The 27,918-nt window shown below is 38.5% G+C and overlaps 1 protein-coding gene and 1 pseudogene across 2 annotated transcripts; both read right to left on the bottom strand.

Annotated features, from left to right (window-relative positions):
• Positions 1-3,289: 3,289 nt before the first annotated feature.
• On the bottom strand, positions 3,290-9,086 carry LOC116287882 (uncharacterized). Its single transcript, XM_031694591.2, has one exon. It carries the CDS (start codon positions 8,744-8,746, stop codon positions 4,172-4,174), a length of 4,575 nt encoding a protein of 1,524 aa, XP_031550451.2. The 5' UTR covers positions 8,747-9,086; the 3' UTR covers positions 3,290-4,171.
• Positions 9,087-9,141: 55 nt separating this feature from the next.
• Positions 9,142-24,028, bottom strand: LOC116287892 (stress-70 protein, mitochondrial-like; annotated as a pseudogene). The gene is made up of 16 exons (XR_016119468.1): positions 23,836-24,028; positions 23,681-23,739; positions 22,502-22,775; positions 21,273-21,467; positions 20,707-20,813; positions 18,109-18,271; positions 16,787-16,879; positions 15,967-16,176; positions 14,808-15,035; positions 14,136-14,240; positions 13,393-13,510; positions 12,517-12,611; positions 11,844-11,939; positions 10,760-10,901; positions 9,561-9,874; positions 9,142-9,459 (listed from the first exon to the last, which is right to left on the bottom strand). The product of XR_016119468.1 is annotated as a stress-70 protein, mitochondrial-like (transcript).
• Between the last annotated feature and the right edge of the window lie 3,890 nt (positions 24,029-27,918).

Below are 27,918 nucleotides of genomic sequence, written 5' to 3'. Positions count from 1 at the left end.
AGTTTCGAATTCCAAATTACCGCTGTGTTCCTTGATTGCAGACTCATTTGCACAGGGTTAGCCTCGTATCAGTGTTTAAATATTCACAAATACCAACGGTAAAGTAAAGAATGCACAATTTCAACAATACAAACACTTTGAAACTCGACGGACCTTGACTGGAACACGTGAATATTCTACACAAAGTCGAGGCTAACCCTGTGCCAATGAGTCTGTAATCAAGAAACACAGCGGTAATTTGGAATTCGAAACGGGTCTATTGTAAAGTATATAATGGATAAAGAACAATGTAGTTATGAACGGGCAGAGAAATTGGCACTCCGATAGGAATAAGTATTACAACCAAACTCAGTAAAAGCTTTAAGGGACGTTTAAAATCACTATATTACTGTGTCATTGTTTTTAGCGAAAGCCCAATAAGATTCAAGTAAGTGTACTGAGTTTCCAAAGTTTAATACTGTTCATTCATTTACACAAAAAAGTACAGAAAAATTTTCATTCAATTTTTTAATCATTATTTTCAATTTTTAATGATACCGTAAATATATAGTTCTCGTAGAGTTCTACTAATTGCATAATGCATTTATAAAGTTTTTCTCTAGTAGTTTTACTTATAGTATTATTTCATATTAAGAAAGATTTTCATAGACATTCCGCTATTATGATTGCTATATATACTTATGTACTTCATAATCCGATTTCGGTTTGTGAAATTCAATAAAGATTTGATTTCATCAACATCATCATGCAACATCGTAATCTTTATTCTTATTACATCGTAAAATTATCTTAGTTATAATACATTTTCATATTGAACCGCATCTTATGACCCAACCCCACCAAGAATTTTTGCAGTAAAGAGGGAGGGCACCCTGACAAGGAAAGTTATTAAGGTTTGAAACAACGAATGCTGTCGAAAGTGAGCTTCCGCTAGGATTGAGGTGTCGGGTGTCACGTGTGGAAGTGCAGACTTGGGATCCGTTTTACGAAGGCTTCGGAGTTGTTTATAGTCTCCAAATAGCTTGCACTGGTATAGTTATTTGCTTTAGCGTGTATCAAAGGTAAAACGAGAGGGAATAAATTAAGAAATCGGCAAAAAGTTATTAAATCTTGAATTCGGTAGAAAATTAAAAAACTTCTGAATTCAGGGCATCATAAAAGTCCGAGTATGCATGGTAGAATGTTTAAACCTCTTGCACTGGGCTTAGTAGTGCCATGTAAGTTTATTGCGTGATTTTCATAGAAATGGAATCAATTCCAGGAAAGTTATTAGGGTTTGAATAATTAAAATTTGAGTAAACGTGCCAATTTTTTCTAAGTGTCGAGTGTTATAAAAACATGTCGCGAGCTTACGGCCGCATTGTGAGAAATAATATTGTCATCAGTGAAATGCCGACAGTTTTCTCAACAATAATATATGGTTTTTAGGTAGGGTTTACTTTCGATTTCGCGATTTAAGAAGCCAAAGTCGAATGTGCGGCTGAATGTGCGGCTAACTTCAGCACGGTCTTCTTTATCAGTATGGATCAGAGCTTTCATCATTGTTAAACAAGCATGCACCTTCAAAGGTCCGAATTGTCACTCTGCGTCCATTTTCCCCATTGTACTCTGATGCAATAAGAACTGAGAAAATTAAAAGGAGGAGACTTGAAAGAACTTGGAGCAAAACGGGCTTAACAATAGATCGTGATTTGTACAATAACCAATGCAAAGTGGTCCAAAACTTGATCAAAACATCTAGGGATGAATATTATTCCAATATTATTTCTGATCACAAATCTGATCAAAAAATTAAGTTCTCTACTTTTGAAAAACTTAATCATAAAAATGCTTCTCCTCTCTATCCATCCTGTCTCTCTTCCGCCAAGTTAGCAAACTCTTTTGCTGATTTCTTTTTTAACAAGATAAAGGCTATTCAAGATGGATTTATGCATGATGACACTGTCAACTCTAAAGATATAAAGACTGATTCACCTACGAGCTACCTTACATCTTTCAAAGATGTCTCAACAGAATACCTTTCTAAGTTAATTAAGCCTTTGATCTCAAAATCATGTGACCTTGATCCTCTACCATCAACAATTTTTAAAAAACTATTTAGACCTCCTGCTTCCTATAATAACGAACATAGTAAATCTTTCTCTAAAAAATGCTTGTGCACCATCAAGTCTCAAACAGGCACTTATTAAACCGGTGCTCAAAAAATCAAACCTTATCGCATGAAGAATTTTCAAATTTTAGGCCGATTTCTAACCTAAAATTCATTTCTAAAGTTGTCGAGAAAGTTGTTGCTGTCCAACTTCTAGAGCATCTTGAGGAAAACAACCTTCATGAAAAATTTCAATCGGCATATAAGCAAAATCATAGCGTCGAGACTGCACTCCTCAAAGTACATAATGATATTCTATTAGCAATTGATAACCAGCGCTCCATTATTCTTGTACTTCTTGACCTATCTGCTGCATTTGACACCGTAAGTCATCAAATTCTTTTTCAAAGGCTTTCTGATAAATAAGGTATCAATGGGAAAGCCTTGGAATGGATTAAGGCATATCTTTGTAACAGGTCTTTTCGTGTTAATGTGAACTCTAGTATCTCTAAATCCAATTCATTTGAATGTGGCGTACCGCAGCGCTCGATCTTAGGCCCAATCTTATTTCTACTTTACATTGGACCACTTGGTGACATTATTCGGAAGCATAATTTAGAATTTCATTTCTATGCTGATGACACACAGCTTTACATAACTTTTTCGACCTCATCAGAGCTGGAGGTCGAGGATGCCAGGCGCGTGGTTGAGGCATGCGCTGTTGACATCAAGAAATGGATGACCAAGAATATGCTAAAGCTGAATTCAGATAAAACTGAGATAGTTGTTTTATCAAATAGTCATCGACCAAGACCTGCTGTAATTATTATTGCACTGGAAAATGCGTGCCTACTTTAATGTTGTTGTTTTTTTCTTTTTTTCCTAATTTGGTGCGATTTCAAAAGTTTTAATCCTCATCAGAAAATCAAGATAGAACTGAGTTTTGATTGATACAGCGTGGCAACGAACACTCGTATTCTATCTAAAGTACGGTTGGCTCTGCAAATATTGCTTACGCCCAATAACTGGTTTACACTTGCGATGACATCTTTCTATAAATACCGTGTGTTTTATGACTTAAGGCTTATACGCACAGGCTTCGCTCAGGTTTCGTGCTAATAGGAGCTTACAAAAATCCAGGAATATAAATAACTAAAATAATAAGACAGGTTTCCTTTAGAACAAGCGCCTTACTAAGTGTTGGCAGAGAAAACGCTTTTATTTTTAACTTCATTTGTCTACAATTTTACCCAATATGAGTTTCGGCTCTTTCTTAGTGTTGCAGAGCACCTGAGCCACGAAGACAATAAAAGAAATAGCCGAGAACAGTGAGTTTGGAGCTAAACAATACCCTGCAATACAATAACCCTAACCCAGAATACTATACATCTTGCAACACCAAGACCCGAAGTTTCAAGTCGTTTTCCAGGGCCATGGAAAAAATTCAGGAGTTTTCCAAGAATTCCAGGAGCAGTTCGAAACTTGTTAGCCCACCTTAAGCGCAAGTCATTTGCGAAAGTCAACTGTAATATAAAGGATGTACGACTTGAACAATACCAATGTTTTAAAATCCAACAGATCTTTAATTCTATCTGTGAATAGGCGACTTATAAACGAGGCTAAGTCTGTGCAAATGAGTCTGTGGTCTTCAAAAACAGCGGTATGTAGTCGAATGCGAAACTGGTGTATATGCAACCAAGCACAAAAAGCATGGATAATCATTTTATTTCTAGATACTTCAGCTTGTGGTTGCACTGCAAATGTAAACCTGGACCCACAAATTCCTTCGTCGTGAAGTGTGTAAAATTAAGAAGATTCCGTTCGTAAAAAGAGAATAAATAGACTCCAAAGATTCAAGAATTCGTTTCAATCCGCCATGTTTTATTTTACTCGTCACGAGCCCCATGATGCCTCGCGCACTTAACTAATTACAAATTCAACACACTCCCCCCGTTGGGAAGCAATTCTTACTGCTTGCTAAGAAACTATAATAGAGTTCCAATTTATAACTAACAAATTCAACGATGTCAACGTTAAATGCAAAAGTTCCTTATTAATGTTGTGGTTCTTCTGAAACGTCCTTCATTCTTCTTCCTTGTCGTTTATCTCTAAGGGGTACAACTTCTGTAACGGCCTCTTTAAGACAGATGGTGCTCTCTTCTTTGACTTGACTCTAACGACTGCTCCACGGATCTGGTTGTCAGCTCCAGCGATGAGCTTCTCTATTCTGCCGAGTCTCCAGAATCCTCGAGGCTGCTCATCATCCCGAACGATAACAACATCACCGTTCCTTGGGGTGTCTGCTTTACCCCTTTTCCTTGCAGAGTGACGGTGTATTTCTCTCAGCTCCAGTAGATACTCGTTTCGCCACCTGAGCCAGAAATGGTCCATCAAATTGCTCAGGTGTTTCATTCTCTTGTTCAAGTCTTGTTCATGGACGGCGGAGTCCAGGCTTGTCATCACATTCGCATCTGGAAGGTTTAATAATCTTCGACCACAAAGTAAGTGAAACGGCGTCAGCGGTTCTGCCATGTCATCAACTGTCACATACGATAATGGTCTAGAGTTGAGTATCGCCTCAACCTCGATCACTGTAGTGAGCAGTTTTTCATATGTGAGACTTGCTCTACCCAATGTTTTCTTTAAACATCTCTTGGTAGACTTCACTAGTCTTTCGAAGACTCCTCCCCACCAAGGGGCCCTTGGCAAATTGAATAACCATTCAATTCTTTGTTCTGCCAAATATCGGCGTACTTTAGAGTCATTCATTAATGTTGTTATCATCTTGCTTGCGGCTTGGAAGGTGGTTCCGTTATCTGATATAATTTTTGATGGTAGACCTCGTCTGGCTGTAAATCGTCTTAAGCTTCTCATGAAGGCTTCTGGCGTCATATTTGGTACAACATCCAAATGTAAGGCTCTTGTCACACAGCACGTGCAGAGACAAATCCATACCTTGTAACTTGGTTTCTTCTTTCCTTCACTTACATGAAAGGGTACTGCAAAATCGATTCCAGTGAAGGTGAATGGTGGTGATTCCTTGATTCTTGACTCTGGAAGTGACGGCGATAAAGGTGCGTTGTAGGGTCTCCCTTCGAACTTACGGCAAACAACGCAACCATGGATAACCTTTCTCACTGTGTGCCTTCCCTTGATCAACCAGAATCTTGCTCTCAGTTCTGTGAGAGTGTCCTTTACTCCATTATGCATCACCCTCGAGTGATAATCCCTTATTAGAAGCGCTGAGAATTCATGATTAGCATCCAATAGTATTGGGTGCTTAGTTCCGTAAGGTAGGTTTGCATTGGATATTCTTCCTTCGCATCGCAGGATTCCATCTTCATCAGTGAATACTCCGAATTCTTGTTTCCAGTACTTAAACCGATGATTCCTTGACATGTTGCCTTGTGCTTCCCTAATCCAAAGTAGCTCTGCTTCCTTCAGATCAGTCTTTGTGATGTCCTTCACTTCTTCATCCTTTCTGATCTCTTTAGACGTTGACCTAAGAACTCTAGTTGATCCTTGTTCCTTCTTTCTGACCTTCATTCTTGATTGAAGGATCCTGACAAACTTGATGACCATGGCTGTAACTCGTAAGAGTCTTTGGAGGCTGCTGAACCTCTCACATTTGATAACATCATTCATGCACTTTGGTTGTTCTTCCGCAGTTACTAGTACAACCTGCTTAACTTGCTTCGTAACTGTCATTTCGTCAAAGCATTCAGCTGGTGGTTCCATCGATGAGTCCTTGTCTTGACTAGGTTCTTGACTGGGTTCGCTCAGCCATTCCGGACCATGACGCCAAGTTGAGCAAGATGATAATTCTGGTGCGCTCATTCCACGTGATGGAATATCTGCGGGGTTTTCAATACACGGACAGTGCTTCCAAGAGGGTGCGGATACAGGTGTTCTTATTTCACGAACTCTATTTTGAACGAACTGTTTCCATTCCTTATCAACTTGTGTTATCCAATAGAGAGCTACTGTCGAGTCACTCCAACAGGTAATGCTATCTGCTGGAACTTCGCTCTCCAATGCCTTGATTATAGTCGTGATGAGTCTTGCTATGATCAGTGCTGACAAAAGTTCTAACCGGGGAGTGGACTGTGTGTCCAACGGAGCTACTCTTGTTTTAGATCCTACAAACCTGACATAAGTACCAGTGGTGGTCCTAACTTGTAAGTACACTACGGCTGCGTACGCCTTATTTGAAGCATCGCAGAATCCATGGTAGTTGCAAGACAAAACCTGCTCCTTGATCTCACCAAAATAGCAACGGTCTAACAGAATAGGCTCCGAGTTCCGTAATGTTTCAACTATTTTCCTCCATCTTTGTTTCAATTCATCATTCAACTCTTCATCCCAACCAACCTTTGTAGTGCATATATCTTGTAAAAGTATCTTTATTTGTAGAGTGACTGGAGATAAGAATCCAATAGGGTCGTAGAATTTTGCAGCATCAGCCGCAACGTTTCTCTTAGTAGGCTCAAGGCCATTGGCATACATTCCTAGAGAGTTCAGATCATAAATGAATTGATCTTCCTTAAAGTTCCACTGTACTCCTAGGATCTTGTGGATTGTTGTACTGCCATTAGACTTGTTAGGGGTTTGTTCCTCACCGTGGGTGTCAATGTTTGAGTGGTGCAACTCTGATGTAGGGGATGAATTCATGCACTCCTCTATGCTTGCTTCATTGTCTTCTATTCGCTGCCTTAATTCTGCAGAGTTGGAAATGAACTTTCTAAGATTAAATCCTCCTTCAGCTAGTCTGACCTTAGATTTCAAGTAGAGTTCATACGCCTGCTCTACTTTCTCAGCTCCTGTGCTAACATCATCTACATAGGTTGCACGCATCATAGTGTCCACGAAGTCTGGATCTTGTTTTCTGTACCGTTCCAAATGAAAGTTTAGAGTTGCATTTAGTAGAAATGGGCTCGAAGTTACTCCAAATACAACTCTAGTGAATCGTAAGACCACTACGTTGGGAGTGTCTTTAGTGACATCGTCAATCCAAAGAAATCTTAAAACATCTCTATTTTCCTTGATTACAGATATGTTCAGAAATGCCTTCTCTATATCACCAGCTAAAGCTACCTTGTAAGATCTGAATCTCAGAATGATGTCCATTATCTTCTGTGACATAGCAGGACCAGTGTAAAGACAAACATTTAGGGAAGGACCCGTTGACTTGCATGAGGCATCATAAACAACTCGCAACTTTGTTGTACTTTTGTCCTTCCTTACAACTGGATGATGGGGTAAGTAATGGACCTTACCTTCTTCACAAGGTTCTGACTTATCCACCACCCCAACAATTCCTCTCTCTACCTGATCTTTGATGACAGCGTCATATTCTAGCAGCATATCAGGTTCTTGTCGTAGTCGTGTGAGTAATCCATTCAAACGCGTTAGACTGAGTTCATAATTGTCTGGAAGGGCTGGTCTTGGATCCTTCCAGGGTAAGTGCACTTCATATCGTCCTTCCTTGAATGAGATGGTATCAACAAACTCATCGTACACTGATTTTTCTGGTTGTGTAATGCCCAATGTTTCTAAGTCCCAGAAGGTTCTGAGATCACAATTGATATTACTGGTTCTTAGGGCATGAGTCTGTGTTACAAGGTTTAATGTGGCACCTGTGTCATGTTGGGCATCTTCTTCCATGGGTCCAGAAAGGACCCATCCCAGTTTGGTATGTAGTGCTATTGGACCACTCTCCCCTTTAACCACACACCCTGTCACTAGTTTCCAATACTGATCAGATCCAATAAGAATACCAATCTCCGCATCTTGATCACCAGCAATAGGATCTGCTAATTTCAAGTTGGCTAGGTGATCATATCTTTCTTGGGCTTCTAACACTGTTTGTCTAACAACAGGAGTGCAAATAAAGGGGACAGAATATGCTGCTACCTTGATATTCTCCCCATCCTGGGTTTTAAGATTAAGCTTAACCACAGGACAGTCAATAGGTTTCTCACTTGTTGTACCAAAGGCTTGAATAAGCATAGATTCTGTGTGTTCAACTGGTAGATTCAAGGCTGACTTTACCTTGTCACTGACATATGATCTATGACTCCCCCCATCCAGAATAATTCTAACATTCATACTTACAGTTGAGTCTGATCTTGAAACTTGAGCTTGGGCTGTTTGAAGCAATATTGGAGTTCTCGTATTGTCATACAGTTGTGTAGATGGGGTATTCTTGAGATTCGAGTTGTTTCCTGGAATGCTCTGTGTAGCTGTAGGTTTGCCTGGTGCTTGTGATACTGATTGTTCAATATTACTTCCTTGGTTACATATGCTGATGTGATGAAGTCCCTTACACTTGTTACAGTTCCCCTTGGATCTACATTCCTTGCTAACATGACCCCTCCTTAGACAAATAAAACACCTTCCACTGCTCATCAATATCCTCTTTCTTGCAGCTATGTCTGTGACCACATTACAACTATTAGAGGCATGTGCTTGTTTACAGTAGGAACAGGTGACACTGCCAGTATTAATGCTTGTGGTTCCTGACACCAATGTAGCTGCTGTAGGTAGACGTGTGGTGCGGTTTGAGATAGGGTGCCTAGTTGTGGGGATGTGTGTCCCTGCACGCTCTCTAGCCTCTAACTCAGCTTCAAATACCCTTAACAAACGATCCAGCTCCATTTTCTTCACCCTTCACTTCTCGGTTGATCAGCAACTTCAATTCCTGTGGGAGCTTATTCATGGCAATGGATGTCAAAAGAGCTCCATAAGAGCTTGAGGGTACACCTAGTGACTTTAAACTGCGTACATGTGATTCTATGGTGTCATACGACTGTCTCAATTCCTTTACTTGATATCCAGATCTCACAGAGTTAAGGTTTAGAATTATTTCCATGTCTATTGATTATCTGCTGCTTATTGCCAAATCTTTTCTGTAATAATTCTTTTGCCTCCAGATAGTTAGCACTAGTGATGGATAAACCTGCAATCGCATCAGAGGCTGGGCCTTGTAGTAATGAAATCAGATAATTAAATTATTTAGCTGCTAATTAATTAATTAATTAGCTGCTAAGGTTTCATTGGTTATTGTGTATTGAAGCTTCATATGTATCCCAGAAGGCTTGACATTTGCTTAAATCACCATTAAACTTCTTGAGGTCAATCTTGGGTAACTTAACTCTAGGGCTTTGGATCGTAGGGATTGACAGCTGTGGACCTAACACATGTTGTTGTGCCCCCAAATTCAAAGTTTGGTATGAATCACTTACTGTGTTAAAAGGATGTTGGCCTCCAGATTCAATATTACTTGTACTTAAAGATTGTTGAATTTCAGGACTCCCCAGCTCTTGTTGCACTTGTGGACTAGGTGATTCTACATCACCAGAACTTGAAGACTGTTTATCATTCCCGGATGAAGTTCCAGTTGCAACGACAACAGGTACTGTATTTCCTGTGATTCCTTTGATGGTTGGCCTACATGTTTGTTCTGAATTACCTCGGTTCCATTACTGATAAGCTTCAGTTTTCCTTCGATTTTAAACAAATATAGTTGAATGTGACCTCTTAAACGGTCGGCCTCTTCTATCTCCTTTTCTATTTCTTCGTCGCTGACAAGATCCAAGATTTTCCCGTCCAGGGTTTGAAGCAGCAAATTGAGTTTTTCTTCCAGTGTCGTCATTAACTGCTTCAACTTTGCCTCGTGTTTAGCTACGGCTTGTGTGTCGATCTCCATCATCTCATCCACGATTGCCATCGTTTGGGTCACCGAACCCCGATGACCGCCTCTTATTTTCCTTTTTCGAGTAAGATCTGTAGACATGATTCCAAGAATTTGTAGATTCAATTCCAAATTTTCGTGCAGACTTAAAATTCCAATTTCCGTAAGATTTATGTCAATTCAACGCGTTGAGATTTCAATCCTAGGTTCCGATTCCGATCAGACTCGAAGGACCATATAAAATTAAGAACATTCCGTTCGTAAAAAGAGAATAAATAGACTCCAAAGATTCAAGAATTCGTTCCAATCCGCCATGTTTTACTTTACTCGCCACGAGGCCCCATGATGCCTCGCGCACTTAACTAATTACAAATTCAACAAAGTGGAAAAAGTAACCAGAGTAAAAATAACATTATGACGGATAAATTAACCCTTACTGCATGAACCAATATAGTACTAATATCACCATAACATTATTACACTAATACAGGCTACATTGATTTTACATTGGCTCGTTAGAATCTTTAGAAAACGTTCTTATCCAGAACCAGGGCAAGCTCTTTATAATAACTTCGAAGTGAATTTTGAAAGTCTTTCTATGCATGCTTGATGTTTTATTTTAACTTTCGTCCTTCTTTTTACCGTCGGTTGAATCGGTTGATTCTGAGCTGGTGTCGGTGGAGTCGGTGGAGCCAGTGGATTCTCTTTCTGATGCCATCTGGGAAGGGAATATATTGAATAAGTAAAGGAACATAGCGGTTTAATGGAGGCAGGAGGACCGAATAATAATAATAATAATAATAATAATAATAATAATAATAATAATAATAATAATAATAATAGTAATGATCAAAATTAAAACAACCTCTACTCGAATGTGATTCCGAGTCAAGCAAACTTTGCTTTAGCTTGGATAAACAAGGGAAGGACACTAAGGTTTGATTTACGAATGGACATGAAAAGATACACTCACTCACTTTTTTTGCAAGCCATCTCGAAGAGTTTAAGAGATTTCTTTTGTAGTTCACGGTAAGCCTGTGTGATGGTCTCTGCAGTCTCGTTGTCTTTGTTGGCCAAGACTTCACGTACTTTGGTGATTTATTCCTTGAGTTTGTCAGTCTTAAGAGAAACCAAACAAATGAGTAACTCCTAGTGAATGCTCTGTTCTTATTTCGCTTTCAGGGATGCATGGGTGGCGTAGCGGTGAGAGCGCTCGCCTCTCATCAATGCAACCCAAGTTCGAATCCCCCCGGGTTAGGTGCTAAAAGTTGAGTAGAGTTGTTTGTTGTTTCTCTCCTGTGCTTCGAGTTCTCCGGTTTTCCTCCTTCCAAAAAAAATGAGCTCCCAAATTCCATTTCGATCAGGGAATGAGGGCCACAGGTTTGTTAGCCAATGCCTATTAAGTGATAGCCTCGTAAAACAAGGACGTCTAAAAAAAATTTTTTTTTTAATGTAAAGACCAAACAAGTAAGGCGAATAAATGGACAAACCAACAAACGAACGAAGAAACGAACGAAGAAACGAACGAACAAAATAACAAACCAAAGCACAAACGAACCAACAAACGGAATAGCGATTGAACGAATGCATGAGCGAACAAACGAACCAACTAACGAACAAATAAACGAATGATCAAAAGAACGAACGAAAGAATAAACATAAAAACAAACGAACCAACGAACAGAATAGCGATTGAACGAATGCATGAGCGAACAAACGAACCAACTAACAAACAAATAAACGAATGATCGAAAGAACGAACAAAAGAATAAACATAAAAACAAACGAACCAACGAACAGATTAGCAATTGAACGATGCATGAGCGAACAAACGAACCAACTAACAAACAAATAAACGAACGATCGAAAGAACGAACGAAAGAATAAACATAAGAAAGAAAAAACAACAAATGAACTAACAAACGAGAGTGCGAAGATGAGTTCGTATTAAACACGACATAAAGGAAAACAAACGGACAAAAAGTTAATCCACATAACAGAAAACAATGTCAGGTGACACTGCTATCGAGAAATGACAAGTGATGTTTTTCCCCCACAAACCTCTTCTGATGGTAGTAGTTGGTCTTTGAACTATTCCATCTTGGTTTCTGTGTCGTGAACCATCGATTCTGCATGATTGACAGCCTCTGTGGTTTCCTAGACAACAAGCCATGAATATTAATTGCAAATACAAACTACATCCGGGACCTGAGTAACATATTTTCCATATCTTCACTAGTGAGGATATCGATGACGTCACTTGCGATGTGACGTCACTGATATGACGATGTTTTTGTGTAGTTTTTCTTTGTGGATATGTCTATGTAATAAAAAGAAAATTACACGTTGCCTTGACGATATATAAAGTTTATCTTCTCGTGTTGAAAAATATTTCACCACTCGAAGATAAACTTCATATCTTCGCGCCACAGTGTAATATCCTTTATATACGCCTTATACTGTATGGGCTCGCTTTTAAGATTAAAAAAAATGAATTGATGAATGAATGAATGAATAGAACAATAAATAAACAAACAAACAACACTTTCTCGATGGAATTCTTGATATATTTTTTCTATTTTCATGTTTGCTTCGCATCCAATATTGAAGCGAAAGCGTAGTCAGAAGATTTAGCCAATCATAGGACCCATGCCCAGTCTCTTCAGAGCAAAGATAGCGAGGATTGCGTTCCTGCTTTTTTCCAAATAAGGCAACAACAAATGTAACGCAATACCTTCTTTTGTCTGTCACTCTCGGCATGTTTCTCGGCTTCTTTTATCATGTTTTCAATGGCATCCTTGCTCAGACCTCCAGATAACTGGATCACAACTAAAATTAATAAAAATAATAAACGTCATTTTCTGTTTTGTACGTGGAGAAATAAATGTTTGCAATGTTGGTTTTATGCATTCATTTATCAACCAACTAACTACCACCCCACCACCCCACCCACCCACCCACCTTGAATAGCCCACTACCGAGATATGCTTTGCTTCAGTACGACGCTACGAGCAAAATCGAATTTCTTCTTTTACGAATCACTGAGCATTATGCACGAAGCCTCACATTGAAATCTTTGTGCGTGACAAGCGAAGCATATCTCAGAAGTGGGCTATTGACTAGTGCATTATGGACGCCAGTTGGTTGTTTTGTACAAAATATTTGGTCTTGGTTTCTTGCCACGTCAACCAACATGGCGACTACAGTCAACTCTCGTTACAGCGGACACTGTCGGGACCGTTACTTCATGTCCGTAATAGAGCAGGTACATGTTACGCCACTGCCGAAATCTTGGTTGACGATAACAAAGCATTCCTCATTAGCTTCTCTTGTTCGATCAACCAAGATGGCAGCTGTCTCAATGTTATTCAGATCTCAAGGGATTTTGAGTCATATGGTTGCACACACTCTATAACAAGCGTCCACAATAACAATAATTAATTACGGTCATTTCTTTGTAAGTATTTTTCTCCCTAATAGCGTGGTGTCCGTAATATCGCGGTGTCCGCAAGACGAGAGGTGACTGTTTGTCTTTTGTCTTCACCATATCTAAGTTAATGGTATTCCAGTATCAATCATTTATGTACTCAAAAAGGATTCCTTTACTCACTTTGCTGTTCTCTTCCAGTTCCCTTATCACGAGCAGACACATTCACAATACCATTGGCATCGATATCAAACGTTACTTCAATCTGGGGAACTCCTCTCGGGGCTGGGGGGATTCCAACCTAAACATTAAAGAGCATAAGAACTCAATTTTCACCCAAGTATTCACAGTCTCCGAGATATGCTTCGCTTGTCACGCACAAAGGTTTTAGTGTGAGGCTACAGTACGTGCGAAATTAGATTTATTATTTTCTCCTTTCACGAATCACTGAGCATTGTACATGAAGCCTTGCAATGAAACCTGTGCGTGACAAGCGAAGCACAATTCGGAGGTGGCCTATTGTACTTAGGTTCGGCACACGAGTACCGCTGTCTTTTAAGACTGAAGACTCATCTCCGCAGGTTTAGCCTCGCTTAAGAGTAAATCATTTGCAAATGTCAACTTAATGTAAAGAATGTACAGCTTGAACAATACCAATGTTTTGAAATCCCACGGACTTTTAATGGTATCTGTGAATAGCTGACTTATAAACGAGGCTAAGCCTGTACTCGTGTATTTGCTGGTAGTTGGAACAATATGCGAAACATCAAAACTTGGAATTACTTGAAAACGTAACCCTGCCACTCAAGATGGCAGCCATAGGAGTAAAGAGGTCTATTGGCCTAACTTCCGCACTTCACCCCTAAATTGCTTGACCTCCATAATTTTAATCCGGTCTGCTGAAAAGAATCTAAAAGCTTTTTTACCAGTTGAAACTGTTCAAGTAGCTTGTTGTCAGCAGCCATCTCTCTCTCGCCTTGGTGGACTTTGATCTCCACCTGAGTCTGGCCATCAGCGGCAGTGGAGAACACCTAAGAGATCATATGAACAAATAGTCAGTACTTGCTTTGCCTGTAGTTTAGTTTAGTCGATAGGTGGACGTAACATTTTGTAATGTTAATTTGCCAACCAAAAAAAAAAGCTTTTATCATGTTTAACCAAGGCTCGGGGGGGGATTTATTATTCAAGGCAACATGGCTGCTATGCAAGTAAGGCCCCCATCGGGAGAACCTACATAGCACTCAGTTGATGTAATGTGTTTAGAAAATTTATTGTATTTTATTGCTGTTCTAACTATTGTATTTGGTGAGATTCATTGTACTTTTACGAACACACATTATATCAACTGCTAGCAAATGTAGGCTCTCCCAAGGTGCCCACTGGATACAGAATCGTCCTTAACTACATTCAACTTTAACATGGTTTTTTTTTGGGTCCAATTACAGGCAGGCCAATTTAGAGCCCTGAACACACTTCAATCTCAAAAATGTAAGAACAATTAGCCACACTCCTAAAGAAGTCTGGGCACGACCAACTCACAGATTGAATTGGAATTTGCACATGCAATCAATGTGAAAGAAGCGAATAAGGTATCCTACCTGGCTCTTCTTTGTTGGGATGGTGGTGTTTCTTGCAATCAGTTTAGTAAACACGCCGCCAAGGGTTTCAATACCAAGTGACAGGGGGGTCACATCAAGCAACAGCACATCTTTCACATCACCAGCAAGAACGCCCCCCTGTATAGCAGCTCCTAGAGCTACAGCTTCATCTGGAATGACAGCTTTGCTTGGCTGTCTTCCAAAAATCTCTTGAACTGTTGATTGAACCTTAAGCGAAAAATATTTAATTTGTTTACTATTTTTTGGTACTTATTTAATGCATTACTTTTGTTACTTTATATGAATTCACACTACCTTAATAAATATTTTTTTAAATGATGAAAGGATGTCATGTAAATGTCCAGCAACATTTATCACATTTGTTTTTCTAGTTAAATGTTTGTCCAAATCTCTAGAGTTATACCTCTTTATACTTGTTTATTACTTACAGGGTTCGTGCTGAGGTAGCCACTTAAAATTCAAGGACTATTCAAGGAGTATACAAGGACCCAAAAATGAATTTTCAAGGAGTATGTTAAGCTAACTATGCCAAGGTTTTACACGGTGGTTGCATATGGCCGACTTTCAGAATTTCTAATCTTTCTGACTAGATCTATTTCAGAACCATGCAAGTAATGATCAAAGCAAAAATTCAAGCAGTTTCCCTAAAATCGTAAAATTCAAGTGCTTTTCAAGTGCCCTTGAAAAAGTGAATCATATTCAAGGAGTTTTCAAGGAGTTTGAGGAGTTTAAGGAGTAGCACAAACCCTGTACTTAGCTGTGTCACTACGCACACTCTGACTGTTTGAAAACTGTGCTGTATCAGTGAATAAAGCATGTTGCTGATGCCATCCACGCACATGCAGCCTTCTTTACTAAGAAGTGAAAGAAAAGAGCAGAAAGAACTGCAAATTTGTTTCTTTTTAAAAATAAAGTATGGCTTGTGCTTGTCTTCACACTTCTTATGTGCTTTCAGAACTTACCGAGTATTGTAAGTTTCTAAACGCAGTACAAATAATGATGTTTTATTTCTTAAGTAAGGCTGACCTGCCTCCATGAATGTGAGATCTGCTTTGTTACAACTATTAATGCACATTTCTTGACCAATTAGAGTGCACATACTGTAAGTTAGTTAATAATGTATATAATACATATATACCTTTGGCATTCTGGTCATTCCTCCAACCAACAACACATCTCCAATATCACTCTTACTGATCTCGGCATCTTGTAGACATTTATTACATGGTCCTACTGTCCTATTCATCAAGTCACCAACAAGAGACTCAAACTTGGCTCTTGTGAGCTTCAGGTTTATATGTTTTGGTCCATTGGCATCAATGGTTATGTATGGTAGGGTAATATCTGTCTGTAGAATGAAAATATACAGAAATTCATGTGAAATTTAGGGCTACTTTTAGTGTCGCAATGACTGTTTGTACATAGTCAATTGAGGCCCCATCCACACGTATCCGCAAATTTTTGTATCCGCAATTCTTTTTTTACGGATACGGATACGTGTGGATGGTGAAAACGATTCGAATACGCTGCGTGTGAACGCAAACATTTTTGGTATCCACAAAAAATAATTTGCGGATACAAACATTTCTGGAGACGTGTGGACGGGGCCTGAAAGACACTGTGGCAATGCTGGTGGCGATGAAAGATTAAAGAGAGGCGAATAAGAAATATTTTTTTAAATAAATACTGCCAAAATGACCACAATTAGGTAACAACAAAAGTCAAATATATATATATATACGTATATATATATATTCTGTTATCCAATATTACATATTCTTCATTGTTTGTGGGACAAGATGCACAATCCTAAATAACTTCTAGAGTTCAATGCAATCATGGAAGAGAAAACACACATTTGTTAGCCACTGGTTTTTAAGTGCTACCTTCACAAGACAAGGACAATACATTTATATTTTAATTTACTTTAACCATCTCATTTTAGAGAACCAAATTACCTGTACTGAGGATGACAACTCTATTTTAGCTTTTTCAGCAGCCTCTCTAAGCCTCTGAAGAGCCATGCTGTCTTTAGAAAGGTCAACTCCACTCTGAAAGCAAATGCAAAAAAATTATTGTAGCAAAATTAAATATGCACCAGAGATACCTGGGCATTTATATCAGTCAATCAAATTTCTAATTTAGTGGGTGAAATGCACTGCTGCTGTCTCTAAATGCTGATTATGTAGACACAAAAATTATTTTTCCCCTCTTGTGACAGAGGTACAGTACACGTACAACACCTAGTTTCCACCATCACTCCCCTGATGGGCTCTTTGATGAGATTTGCTCCACATACTCTATCCATACATTCAAGTGTACATTCTATATTTACAACAGACAACACCCAGCTCAAATGATGATATACATATATATATCAGATTGAAGTTAATGAGCTATTGGGCTGCGTGTAGTTTTGCCGAGTTTTTAGAGTGGACTACACGCGGATGGACGGACTACACTGGTTACGAGTGCACGCGTGTTACATGCGCGTTACCGTGACATACATCTGGGCTGTACTGTATACATTTCAGACTTGTTCAAGCATGGCAAATTTCTAGTAGAAATACTATACAGTACAAACAATCTACTGATGCAGTACGGCATGCATGGGAAACTTGCCAAGATTAGGTTATTGACTGCAAATTCTCTCCTCCACTCTATTTGGAGGACAAAACAATGACTTTTCATTGATCTATTCATGCACATTGCTAATTAGATGAGGCATTTGGTTACTAAGAGAGTCAGTTACAGGGTTGTCAATAGAAGCCGGCAACTGGCAGATTCCGCCATCTACTCTTGCTAATTCTGCCGTCTACTCCCGCCTATTCCCAATTCTCTCACTAACTCAGCCGCCTACTTAGCCACTTCCCAATGTAATCGTAAATCTTGATTAAAGTTCTTTAAACTAGAAAAATGTGTCAATAAAAATCAATTTTAACCCAATCTTTGTTGCTGTACTACGAAAACTGCAACGCAATTGAAACTTCAATGATCGTTGTCTGCCATCTTGAATTTTTGTGAGAAGAGTGAGACTGGTGACAAGTATGCCTTGATTACATGCTCAAGTGATTTCCGGTTTACCGCCTATTTCAATTTCAAAACCGCCTACCAAAAATTTTATTGACAATCCTGCAGTTATGGTTACTCAAGAGTAAAATTTCACTGTTTTGTTGTCCTCTGAAATGGGCTGTATTGGGAATACAACTGTACACTGTATCCTGCAAGGGATCTATAGATACAGCATTAGAAGGCTTCTAACTTGGGTTTACATCTTTACCTCTTTCTTGAACTCAGAGATCAGGAATGTTAGGAGGGTATTATCAAAGTCCTCTCCACCAAGGTACGTGTCGCCATTAGTTGCTTTGACTTCAAAGACACCTTTCTGGATTTCAAGGATTGAGATATCAAATGTTCCACCACCAAGATCGTACACAGCAATACTATTAAGGAAATGATAAAAAAGGCATAAACATATTGTATAGCTGAGTGAGTAATCAGAATATTTTATTGTTCTGAATAATCTTGGTGGAAGAGTGGTTTTCATAAACCCCTGAAATACAGGTGTAAACCTTAGGCCCAAAAAAAGTGTGTCTCCTGTTGCGTGACCGACCGTGATTTTCTTGCCAATTTTTCCCAACCCTAATATTTTTTTCATTCCCAAATGCACCACAGGGTTCCCAGTAAGCTCATTTCCACTGTTGTATCAGTAAAAACATCTGATCTACATGTACCGACACCAATCATTTTTCTCATGCAACAGGAAACACACTAATTTTTTTGTTTGCCCTTTCACTCGAATTCTTTCGTTTTCTATTGTGTTTATCTGACTACTACACTTTAATTTGTACACTTTTAAGGTAGTTGGACTGGCTTAAGCTGGTGTCAGTTGGACAACATTAATTGTTCGAATAGTATTCAGTATATCCTAGAAGTGACTTGATAATAAAGATATTCATCAAATTTTCTTTCCAAATTGCATGTTAAAAGTGTCAAATTTCACACCTAAGGTGTCAAAAAAACGCAGGCAACCCAAGGCTCTTTTTCAGTAATTTATTCATATCTCTCTCGAGAAAATGTTATAAGAAATATAAAACTTCAGGTATGAAAATTTAGTGGAACCCCGCTCTAAGGACACCCTCTTAATAAGGACATCTCGTTATTAAGGACACGTTTCAAAGTCCCAACGAAAGCTCCATACATTTTCTGTTAAATTAACCCACTTTATAAGGACACCTGTTAATAAGTACAAAGGACACATTTCTAGGACCTGAATGACAGTTTCCACACATAAACAGCCCCGACACTTGAAATTTTAAGACGTCTTTACTGTATTTGTTTGTTGATATAATGAGCTTAATACGGATTATATTGTCAGTTTTTGCGTATCAACGGACGACACACTGATCATTGCAGTATAGTTTGCTATTACAGCATAATAAAATAGACAACACTCGATTTTAGCAGGACTTTAAGAGATGTTCAATTAGTTTGGTTCAATCCCAGTATTTTGAACTCTGTTCAAGAAAAAAAAAACTCACTGATTTCTTTAAATGAAATTATACAACACAGTACAGTATAGTACAGAAATGATGTACTGCTTGTACAGTAATGTACTTTTTGTTTCAGTTTAGGCTGTTGTATTGTAGCTGCGAGTGTGCAGTACAGTCAAAAGAAAACAGTCAACAAACAAATCTCACAGACGTCTTTAAATTCAATTGTACAATACAATGCAAGTAATGCAAATGTAGTTCTTATACAGTAATGCATTTTTTGTTCCAGTTTAGGCTGTTCTATCGACCATTGTAGTTCAAGGTTTACAGTACAGTAAGAGGAAATGGTTTAAAATATGTTTTCAGCTGTTTTTCTGACACCTCGGTTAATAGGGACACCCTGTTAATAAGGACAGTTTTGTCCGTCCCAACGGTGTCCTTATTAACGGGGTTCCACTGTAAATTGTATATAGAAAAAACCGTGTTGCGTGATCTCCAAAACTCTAGTCATGTTTGTCAACACTCTGTACCCAGAATAGTCAAGTTGTATTAATTTCTCTCATATTTCAATCAAAATGGCTTCCATAGATACGAAGTTTTTGGCTTTTTTATTTCACATTGTGCTGAAGTATGGACTTAAATCCATCAAAAACGTATTTAACTATTACAGTAGCAGTTAGGGATTGAACAAAAATTGAAGATTTTTTCCCCACCCTGTACTAGTCCAAGTACCTTAATTATATGGGTTAATAAAAACTACTCTATATAACCAACAAGACACCCAGTCTACACAGTGCAAAAAATAATGATTGGTCAGTTGCTAGTCATGATGACAGTTTTAGTTTTCGTTCAGTCATCAGTCAAGTGTCATCACTGTAAGCCCTGTAGAGATTTTCTTACTGTGAACCAAAATAACTGCCAGTGCTTGACACTAACTTTTTCAAACACTAGGCAAAGGACTATTAAGTCTATAAATCCAGTAGCCCAACCGTAATTTACTAGCCCAGATAATTAGTAAGGCCAAACAAAAAAATAATCAGCAAAAAAAAAACCGACCTACTGACCCAAATTATTTTTCTCATGCAACAGGAAACACACTTATTTTTTGTTTGGCCTAATTCAAAAACCCCACTAGTCTATGGACTCGGTGAGTCCTTATTTTCACTAGCTTGGAGCAAAGCTTTACTAGTCTTACAGTAGACTAGTCCACTAGTCAGGGCATAAAATGAAAGCTTGAAAACTTGCAAAATGCTAGTTTGTATTTGGCAAGTAAGAAAAATTGAACTAGCTAAGTTTTGTGAGTATAACCACAGTCCAATAATTGAAAAACTGAAAAGTTTAGAACTTGCATCAAGTAAAGTTTTATTACTTAGAAATAGACTTACATTTTATCTTCTGTCTTGTCCATTCCATAAGCCAGAGCTGCTGCCGTTGGTTCATTAATTACTCTTAAAACATTTAGACCAGCGATTTGACCAGCATCTTTGGTGGCCTAAAAATGGATTCAAAAAAGTACTGTGTTACCCAAAGGAACATAGTCATTCTTATCCAAGAGTTAAAAATTTTATGAAACTGTCTAATTCTTGTTATACAGGCACCTTTTTGAAGGCAAGTTTTTATTGTTGAATTTCTAACCACAATGTATTTATTCAAATATTACTGTGGTTTTCGATATTCTGTGAACTCGAAGATACAAGCTGCACATTGAAATTTGTTTTTTCGCTGCCGTCAATCAAAAGTAATCAGTTGGTACCTTTTATATTATTGACTGGCTGCAGCAAAAACAAAAATCTCAACAAGCCGTTGAAATATCTGAGAATATCGAAAACCATAGTAAGAGTCAAAATAGAGAATAATATGCAAGGGGAAGAGATGGATCTGAAATGGGAAAAACATAGATGAAATTTATTGTAACACCATGAATGAACTCCGATATTGTAATTTTTCTTACCTGTCTCTGGGTATCATTGAAGTAGGCTGGTACAGTAACTACAGCATTAGTTACTGTAGTCCCTAGGTAACTTTCAGCCGTCTCCTTCATCTTCATCACTACGAATGCACCAATTTGGCTTGGTGAGTACATCTGACCATTCACTTCAAACCAGGCATCACCATTGGAAGCTCTGACTATCTTGTAAGCCATATTCTTACCGCAGAGAGTTTACAAATAAAGTGATACATTACTTTAGAATTTATAATATATAGTTTGATTACGAAAATTATTTCTAAGTACTGTACACTCATTTTAGGTACTGTTCCACAGTATTGTTTAAATGACTAAATGTATAATCAACTTTAGCACAGAGTATTTGATGTAAATGAGCAAAATGTTAAATAAATGTGTATTTCCATAGAATATTTTTTATTTGGTGACACTGATCAGCCCAGAGGTTGTTTCAGGGTTGGATCTCTGAGTTTGCCATGCCCTGACACTGATCAGCCCAGAGGTTGTTTCAGGGTTGGATCTCTGAGTTAGCCATGCCCTGACACTGATCAGCCCAGAGGTTGTTTCAGGGTTGGATCTCTGAGTTAGCCATGTCCTGACACTGATCAGCCCAGAGGTTGTTTCAGGGTTTGATCTCTGAGTTAGCTGTGCCATGACTTTGATCAGCCCAGAGGTTGTTTCAGGGTTTGATCTGTGGGTTAGCTGTGCCATGACTTTGATCAGCCCAGAGGTTGTTTCAGGGTTGGATCTGTGGGTTAGCTGTGCCATGACTTTGATCAGCCCAGAGGTTGTTTCAGGATTTGATCTGTGGGTTAGCTGTGCCATGACTTTGATCAGCCCAGAGGCTGTTTCAGGGTTTGATCTGTGAGTTAGCTGTGCCATGACTTTGATCAGCCCAGAGGTTGTTTCAGGGTTTGATCTGTGGGTTAGCTGTGCCATGACTTTGATCAGCCCAGAGGTTGTTTTAGGGTTCCATTTATGAGTTAGCTATACCCTGACTTTGATAAACCCAGAGGTTGTTTTAGGGTTCGATCCATGAGTTAGCTGTGCCAGGACTTTGATCAGCCCAGGAGTTGTTTCTGGGTTCGATCTGTGAGTTAGCTGTACCCTTACTTTGATCAGCCCAGATGTTGTTTCAAGGTATCTACAACTGTATATTGAAGTTAGCCACACCCTGGTTTTGATCAGCCCAGAGGTTGTGTCAGGGTATTAATATATTTTTAATGTTTCATAACTTACAGATCTTTCTTGATTTCAGGAGCATCAAATCTTCGTCCAATATATCGTTTAGTAGCATACAAGGTGTTCTGTGGGTTTGTAATGGCCTGTCTTTTAGCTGGAGCACCGACAAGACGTTCTCCTTCAGGAGTGAAAGCAACAACAGAGGGAGTCGTTCTCATTCCCTCCGAATTTTCTAATACTTTTGCTGTTTTGCCTTCCATGACGGCAACACAAGAGTTGGTTGTACCAAGATCAATACCACATACTGCACCACGAACACCTTCAGAACTAAAAAAACACACAAGTTTAAATTAATACTCCAGTTTCAAGTTTCTAGTTGCTTGGAATAAGCTTTGATTTTGTGTAGAATATGCACATGTTCCATTGAAGATCCATGGAATATCAAAGTGTTTGTATTATTGAAGTTGGCATTCTTTACTTCATGGTTGGAATTTGTGAATATTTTGAAGCTACTGTAAAATGAAGCTAACCCTGAGTGAATGAGTCAGGGCCGTAACATGTGCATATTGTAGCATTTTTAAGTCTCGTCACCCACCTACCCACCCACGCATCATTCCCCCCCTTTTTTTTTGGTTCTGTTTTTTATTTATTTTTTGGTTCTGCAAATTATTGCCTGTGCACACCCCCTGCAAGATCCCTGGTTACGTCACTGAGTAATCAAGGAACACAGCTGTATTGTGATTTATATTGTGGTATATGAAAAACCTAAGCATCGGTGATAAATAAAATATTGTGTGAAGACTTTTGATCATATAAACAAAATATTCCCTTTTGAGTGATAAATAGTAGCTTTTTGATGACATAACGTAAAATTGATCAATAGCTTTTCTCTCATTTTGCTGACTGTCATTTTTGTTTTGAAAAATATTGTCGAGTTACTATATAGAATTGGGGAAGGGGGTGTTAGTAAGATAAAGCTTATGCAACACTTTTTATAAATTACGATTTAAACTTTTGGTCCATATTACATAATAATTACAAAAAAAATTGAAATAAATAGTGCTAAATTTCGTAGTTAAATTGAATTGATTAGCACAGGTTGAAGTCTGATGCGTTTTTGAGTCATTTTAAAAGATCGAACACCCACGTGCAAAGGTGCATAAACACGTGCAAAGTCGATGTCAGTCAAGTCCACACAAAAATTTAAAATTTTTCTAGAGAAAAAATCTTACCTGTAAAAACGGCTTGAAAATTTCGAATCTTTTGCAATCAGGGAGTCAACGAGTCCATTCTATAAAAAATCAAACATTAGATCAGATAAAATCGGGTTGAATATCATGAAATTCTTATAACACAAGCCGAAGCATGGGAGCTAAAAGTGTCATACCAGATGAGAAAGGGGTCCAAACAACCGTATACCCTGGTGTAAACTTGTATTCTTGAGCAAGATTCTCCCTGCATTCAGTAAGGACGACATGTTTATCGGTGAAGGAAAGGTTGGTAAAATTAAGAGTCTTTTGCACAAATCTGCCAACGTTACTGCAACGAAATTCGGTAAAGAATTGCGTAATGCACGACCACGGGGGATAATGGGAACACAGCCATATATAGAATACCACAGGAAGACCAACATTTGAAATATGAGAATGTTGGTATGGGTTCCCTGTGCCTTTGTTTAGAAGCTGTGGTCTTTCTTGATTTCTCCACTATTTTATTCTTAAATGCAACATAATTGTGGTAACGGTCAATATCCATGTCGGTGGGGTGGGGATTGTATGAAGTTCTACATTCCCCTTTCTCCAGCCAAAAAAAGCGAAGGGGAGCGTCCTCTCCCTGAACACTCCAGTTCTGCCATGACACCCGCCTTCCTTTCTTCAAAATGCTTAGCTTAGAGTTCCCCCAGACTCATCTGGGGTGGCTGGTTGTGGGTTGTGTACATGTGACAAAATACCTAAGTGGGAGAGTAGTAAAGTCAAAAACAGAGCGCGAAAAAAAAAAAAAAAAATTGTAGCGCACTTTAATATCTTTTGATCTCGAATAAGACAAATAATAGACCTCCTCGGCTGTGACGTAATGTTTTCCCATTTCAGACCACGTGTCATTCCCTAGAGTATCATTTCTTTGATTAAGGTTTGCGCTCGGTTGCACATGAGAAGACACATGAATATGGATACAACTCAAACAAATAATATTATTCTCAAGGGAATGACACGTGGTCTGAAATGGGACAGCATTACGCTCGAGCCGAGGAGGTCTATTAAAGTCGATTTTCCCCCGATTTTATTTTCACCTTTTAGTTTTATATAAATTGGGCTCGCTGTGGCTAGAACAATGGGGGCACTTTTGGACAGTGCCGTGAGAAATATCTTGCTCCAGTCATTTATTAACTAGCTTTTGACTCCCAAGCCTGATATATTTCCATCAAACGCACTTCAACTCCCTTAACGTTCAAACCCATGGCCATTCAGATCGTCGTATTCCCTCGAAAATATATCTTTAAAATATATTAGAATACATTTATTATATTATCACGCACAGCTTCTATTAATTTACATATGAAAAAGTTTTTTCAGTTTTTTTAACTATTGTTTTAGTATATTTTAGGCATACATACATACATACATACATACATACATACATACATACATACATACATACATACATACATACATACATACATACATACATACATACATACATACATACATACATACATACATACATACATACATACATACATACATACATACATACATACAGACTTTATTTAAACACTGAATAAATCATCAGTCAATATCAAAAAGAAAATACATTTACATATAGTTACTGTTTTACATGATTGCCGTGTGGGAACTAATACTCAAAAGGAAACCTGGTTCAAATTACTTTTAAAACTAGCTAATGAACGAGATTTTCTTATTTCCTGGGGTAAGTCATTCCATAATTTAGCACCAATGTAACTGAATGCACGTTTTAGATAATCAGTACGTGGTTTGGGAATGTAAAGTTTGTTTAATACTTGGTCACGTAAATTGTAAGTCGTCCTGCGAGGTAGAAATATATCTTTTAAATACACTGGAGTAAGCTCATGCATTGTTTTAAATATGGTTATTGCCTTGAGCTTTTTCCGGCGTGTATGAAGATTAGCCCATTGTAAGGCCCGAAGAAGAGTGGTTGAGCTAGTTTCATAATTACTTTTAGTGATCACCCTCGCAGCACGATTTTGCAGTTTTTGTAGTTTATCAGACAAACGGTTACTTAGCCATTCCACACTGGACTGCAATAATCAAAGTGTGGTTGGATTAAGGCCTTATATATTGTTACTGCAGTATCTAAAGAAATAAATGGTCGGACTCTTCTTAGAGCACCAATCCCTGATGCGATTTTCTTTGATATTTCACCAACATGTTGTGACCAAGAGAGTTTGTCATCAATAGTGAGCCCTAATGATTTGGTGTGACAAACTCTCTTGAAATTTTCCTCCTCATCTATCTTTATTTCAATCTCGTTATTATCTTGAGCTTGAAGCCTCTGTCGTGAACCAATTAACATGAACTCTGTCTTTGCTATATTAAGACTTAACCTATTTGCTTTAAGCCAGCAATTAAGATGGAAGAGTTCAGAGGTTCATTCTAATTTGGAGATCGTTTAGGTTATTTGCAGATAGGCCAATATTAGTATCATCGGCAAACATGTTCGTTTTGGCTACAGTAAGACAGTTTGGTAAATCATTAATATATACTAAGAAGAGAAGCGGACCGATTATACTCCCTTGGGGAACACCAAGAGTTAGTTGGCGTGAATCTGAGAGCGTGCCATTCACAAGGCACTTTTGATTACGATCACTTAAGTAAGATTGGAACCACGCAAGGGCGTTTCGAGCCAAGCCATAGTTACACAGCTTAAGCATAAGAATCTCATGGTCAATGGTATCAAAAGCCTTTTTGAGGTCGATAAAGATAATTCCGTTAATGAGGCCATTATCGATATTAATTGACCAGGTATTTATTGCTTCAAGTAGTGCTGTAAGAGTACTATGAAGAGACCGAAATCCCGATTGGCAGTTTGATAGTAATCTATTTTCGTTCAAATATCTATAAAGTTGATCGTATATGAGTTTTTCGAAAATTTTTGAGACAATAGGTATAACCGATATTGGGCGATAATTATTTAGGTAGTGAGCCCCCCCATATACCGTAGTAGCTAGGGGAGGGGTAGTCTAAATTCCTGAATACCCTTGGAGAATGTGAGGGGAGGGGTGGTCATGAAGATGAGCGAAATATTTTAGGGGATTAATGAAATGGAATGTACAACAGGGGTCAAAGTACGAATTCCAATCACCAAGGCGGGAATTTGAAATATGAAACATGAATACATATTTTTATGGAGAGAAAAGTTTAAAAGCCCGATCAAAATCAGCAGAATCACTTGCTCATCACCTTCGTCGGAAAAACCCCACTTACACTCAGCTATAATCCAGCCAGAGTACGGATAGATTAGTTAACATGTCATCTGAAAAAGTAATACAAATAGGAGACCGTGGATACGTTATTTTTGTGAAGGATGTTCGAAGGGAGAAAAAAAATATGTATCCGCAAACAGAAGAAAGGTTTATCGAGCGGGAAGACGGTTGTAACTAGCTCAGGAGTGTCTTTGACTTTAGACGAATGGACATTACTCAAATCGGCAATTGAAACAGTGGATACGAAGTTAGTGAACAATGAGGCAACTACTGCATCCAGTCAGTCCAAAACCACGATCTTCATCAGGAGCCAACGTTTCCTGGATCCATTCAAACCCTTCCGGATGATGGCAGTGCGCAAAATTACGAGGCACAAGGAAAAGATTATTTACCAAGAATTTTCACCACTTCTGAACTGGACACTATTTTTAATGCGCTCGGTCCGGAAATGGAACTGACAACAAGGGAACAGCAAAGTGGATTAGCTACTGGACAGCAGCAAGTACCCAGTTGGGGATCTCGAATGTACTATTATCCGCCGTCATAGAAATATATATATATATATATATATACCAAAGACATATTGTTATTGTTTTGGATTTTGCTGTAGCATTTATTTAAAAGTGAAATAAAATATTTTGTTTCTTACAAATGAAGTTGGTGTCATAATTAACGTACATGTTTGATATGATTTCGAGCTCTAGCATTGCAGTGTTGACAGGCACCATCATTTTTACCTGTCAAATAGTATGTACGTTTCTATTCACTGGCAATGAGGTCAACTAGATTTAGGCTTTCAGGCCAGGTACAGGAGCAATTCCAGAAATTACCACCACAATACGGGCATGTCGTAAAATATTCAGGGCAAATAAAGCAGTTTGGTATTTCCACTGTGTGAGAGCAGTCAGAGTACTTTTTTCCACAGCGATCGTGCACCAAAGGAACTTCGACGATATGGCCACAACTTAGAGTGCGAAACCCTTTGGACGTATTCATTGATTATGTAAG

This window comes from Actinia tenebrosa, unplaced genomic scaffold, assembly GCF_029948245.1.
Source record: "Actinia tenebrosa isolate PJP-AT-01 unplaced genomic scaffold, QUT_ActTen_1.0 PGA_scaffold12__29_contigs__length_12842862, whole genome shotgun sequence".
Lineage (NCBI taxonomy): Eukaryota > Metazoa > Cnidaria > Anthozoa > Actiniaria > Actiniidae > Actinia > Actinia tenebrosa.
The sequence above is the reverse complement of the archived record's forward strand: the minus strand, read 5'-3'. Positions and strand labels throughout refer to the sequence as shown.

Coding starts and splice junctions, on each gene's coding strand:
- LOC116287882 (XM_031694591.2), bottom strand. CDS start 8,746: ATGGAGCTGGATCGTTTGTTAAGGGTATTTGAAGCTGAGTTAGAGGCT.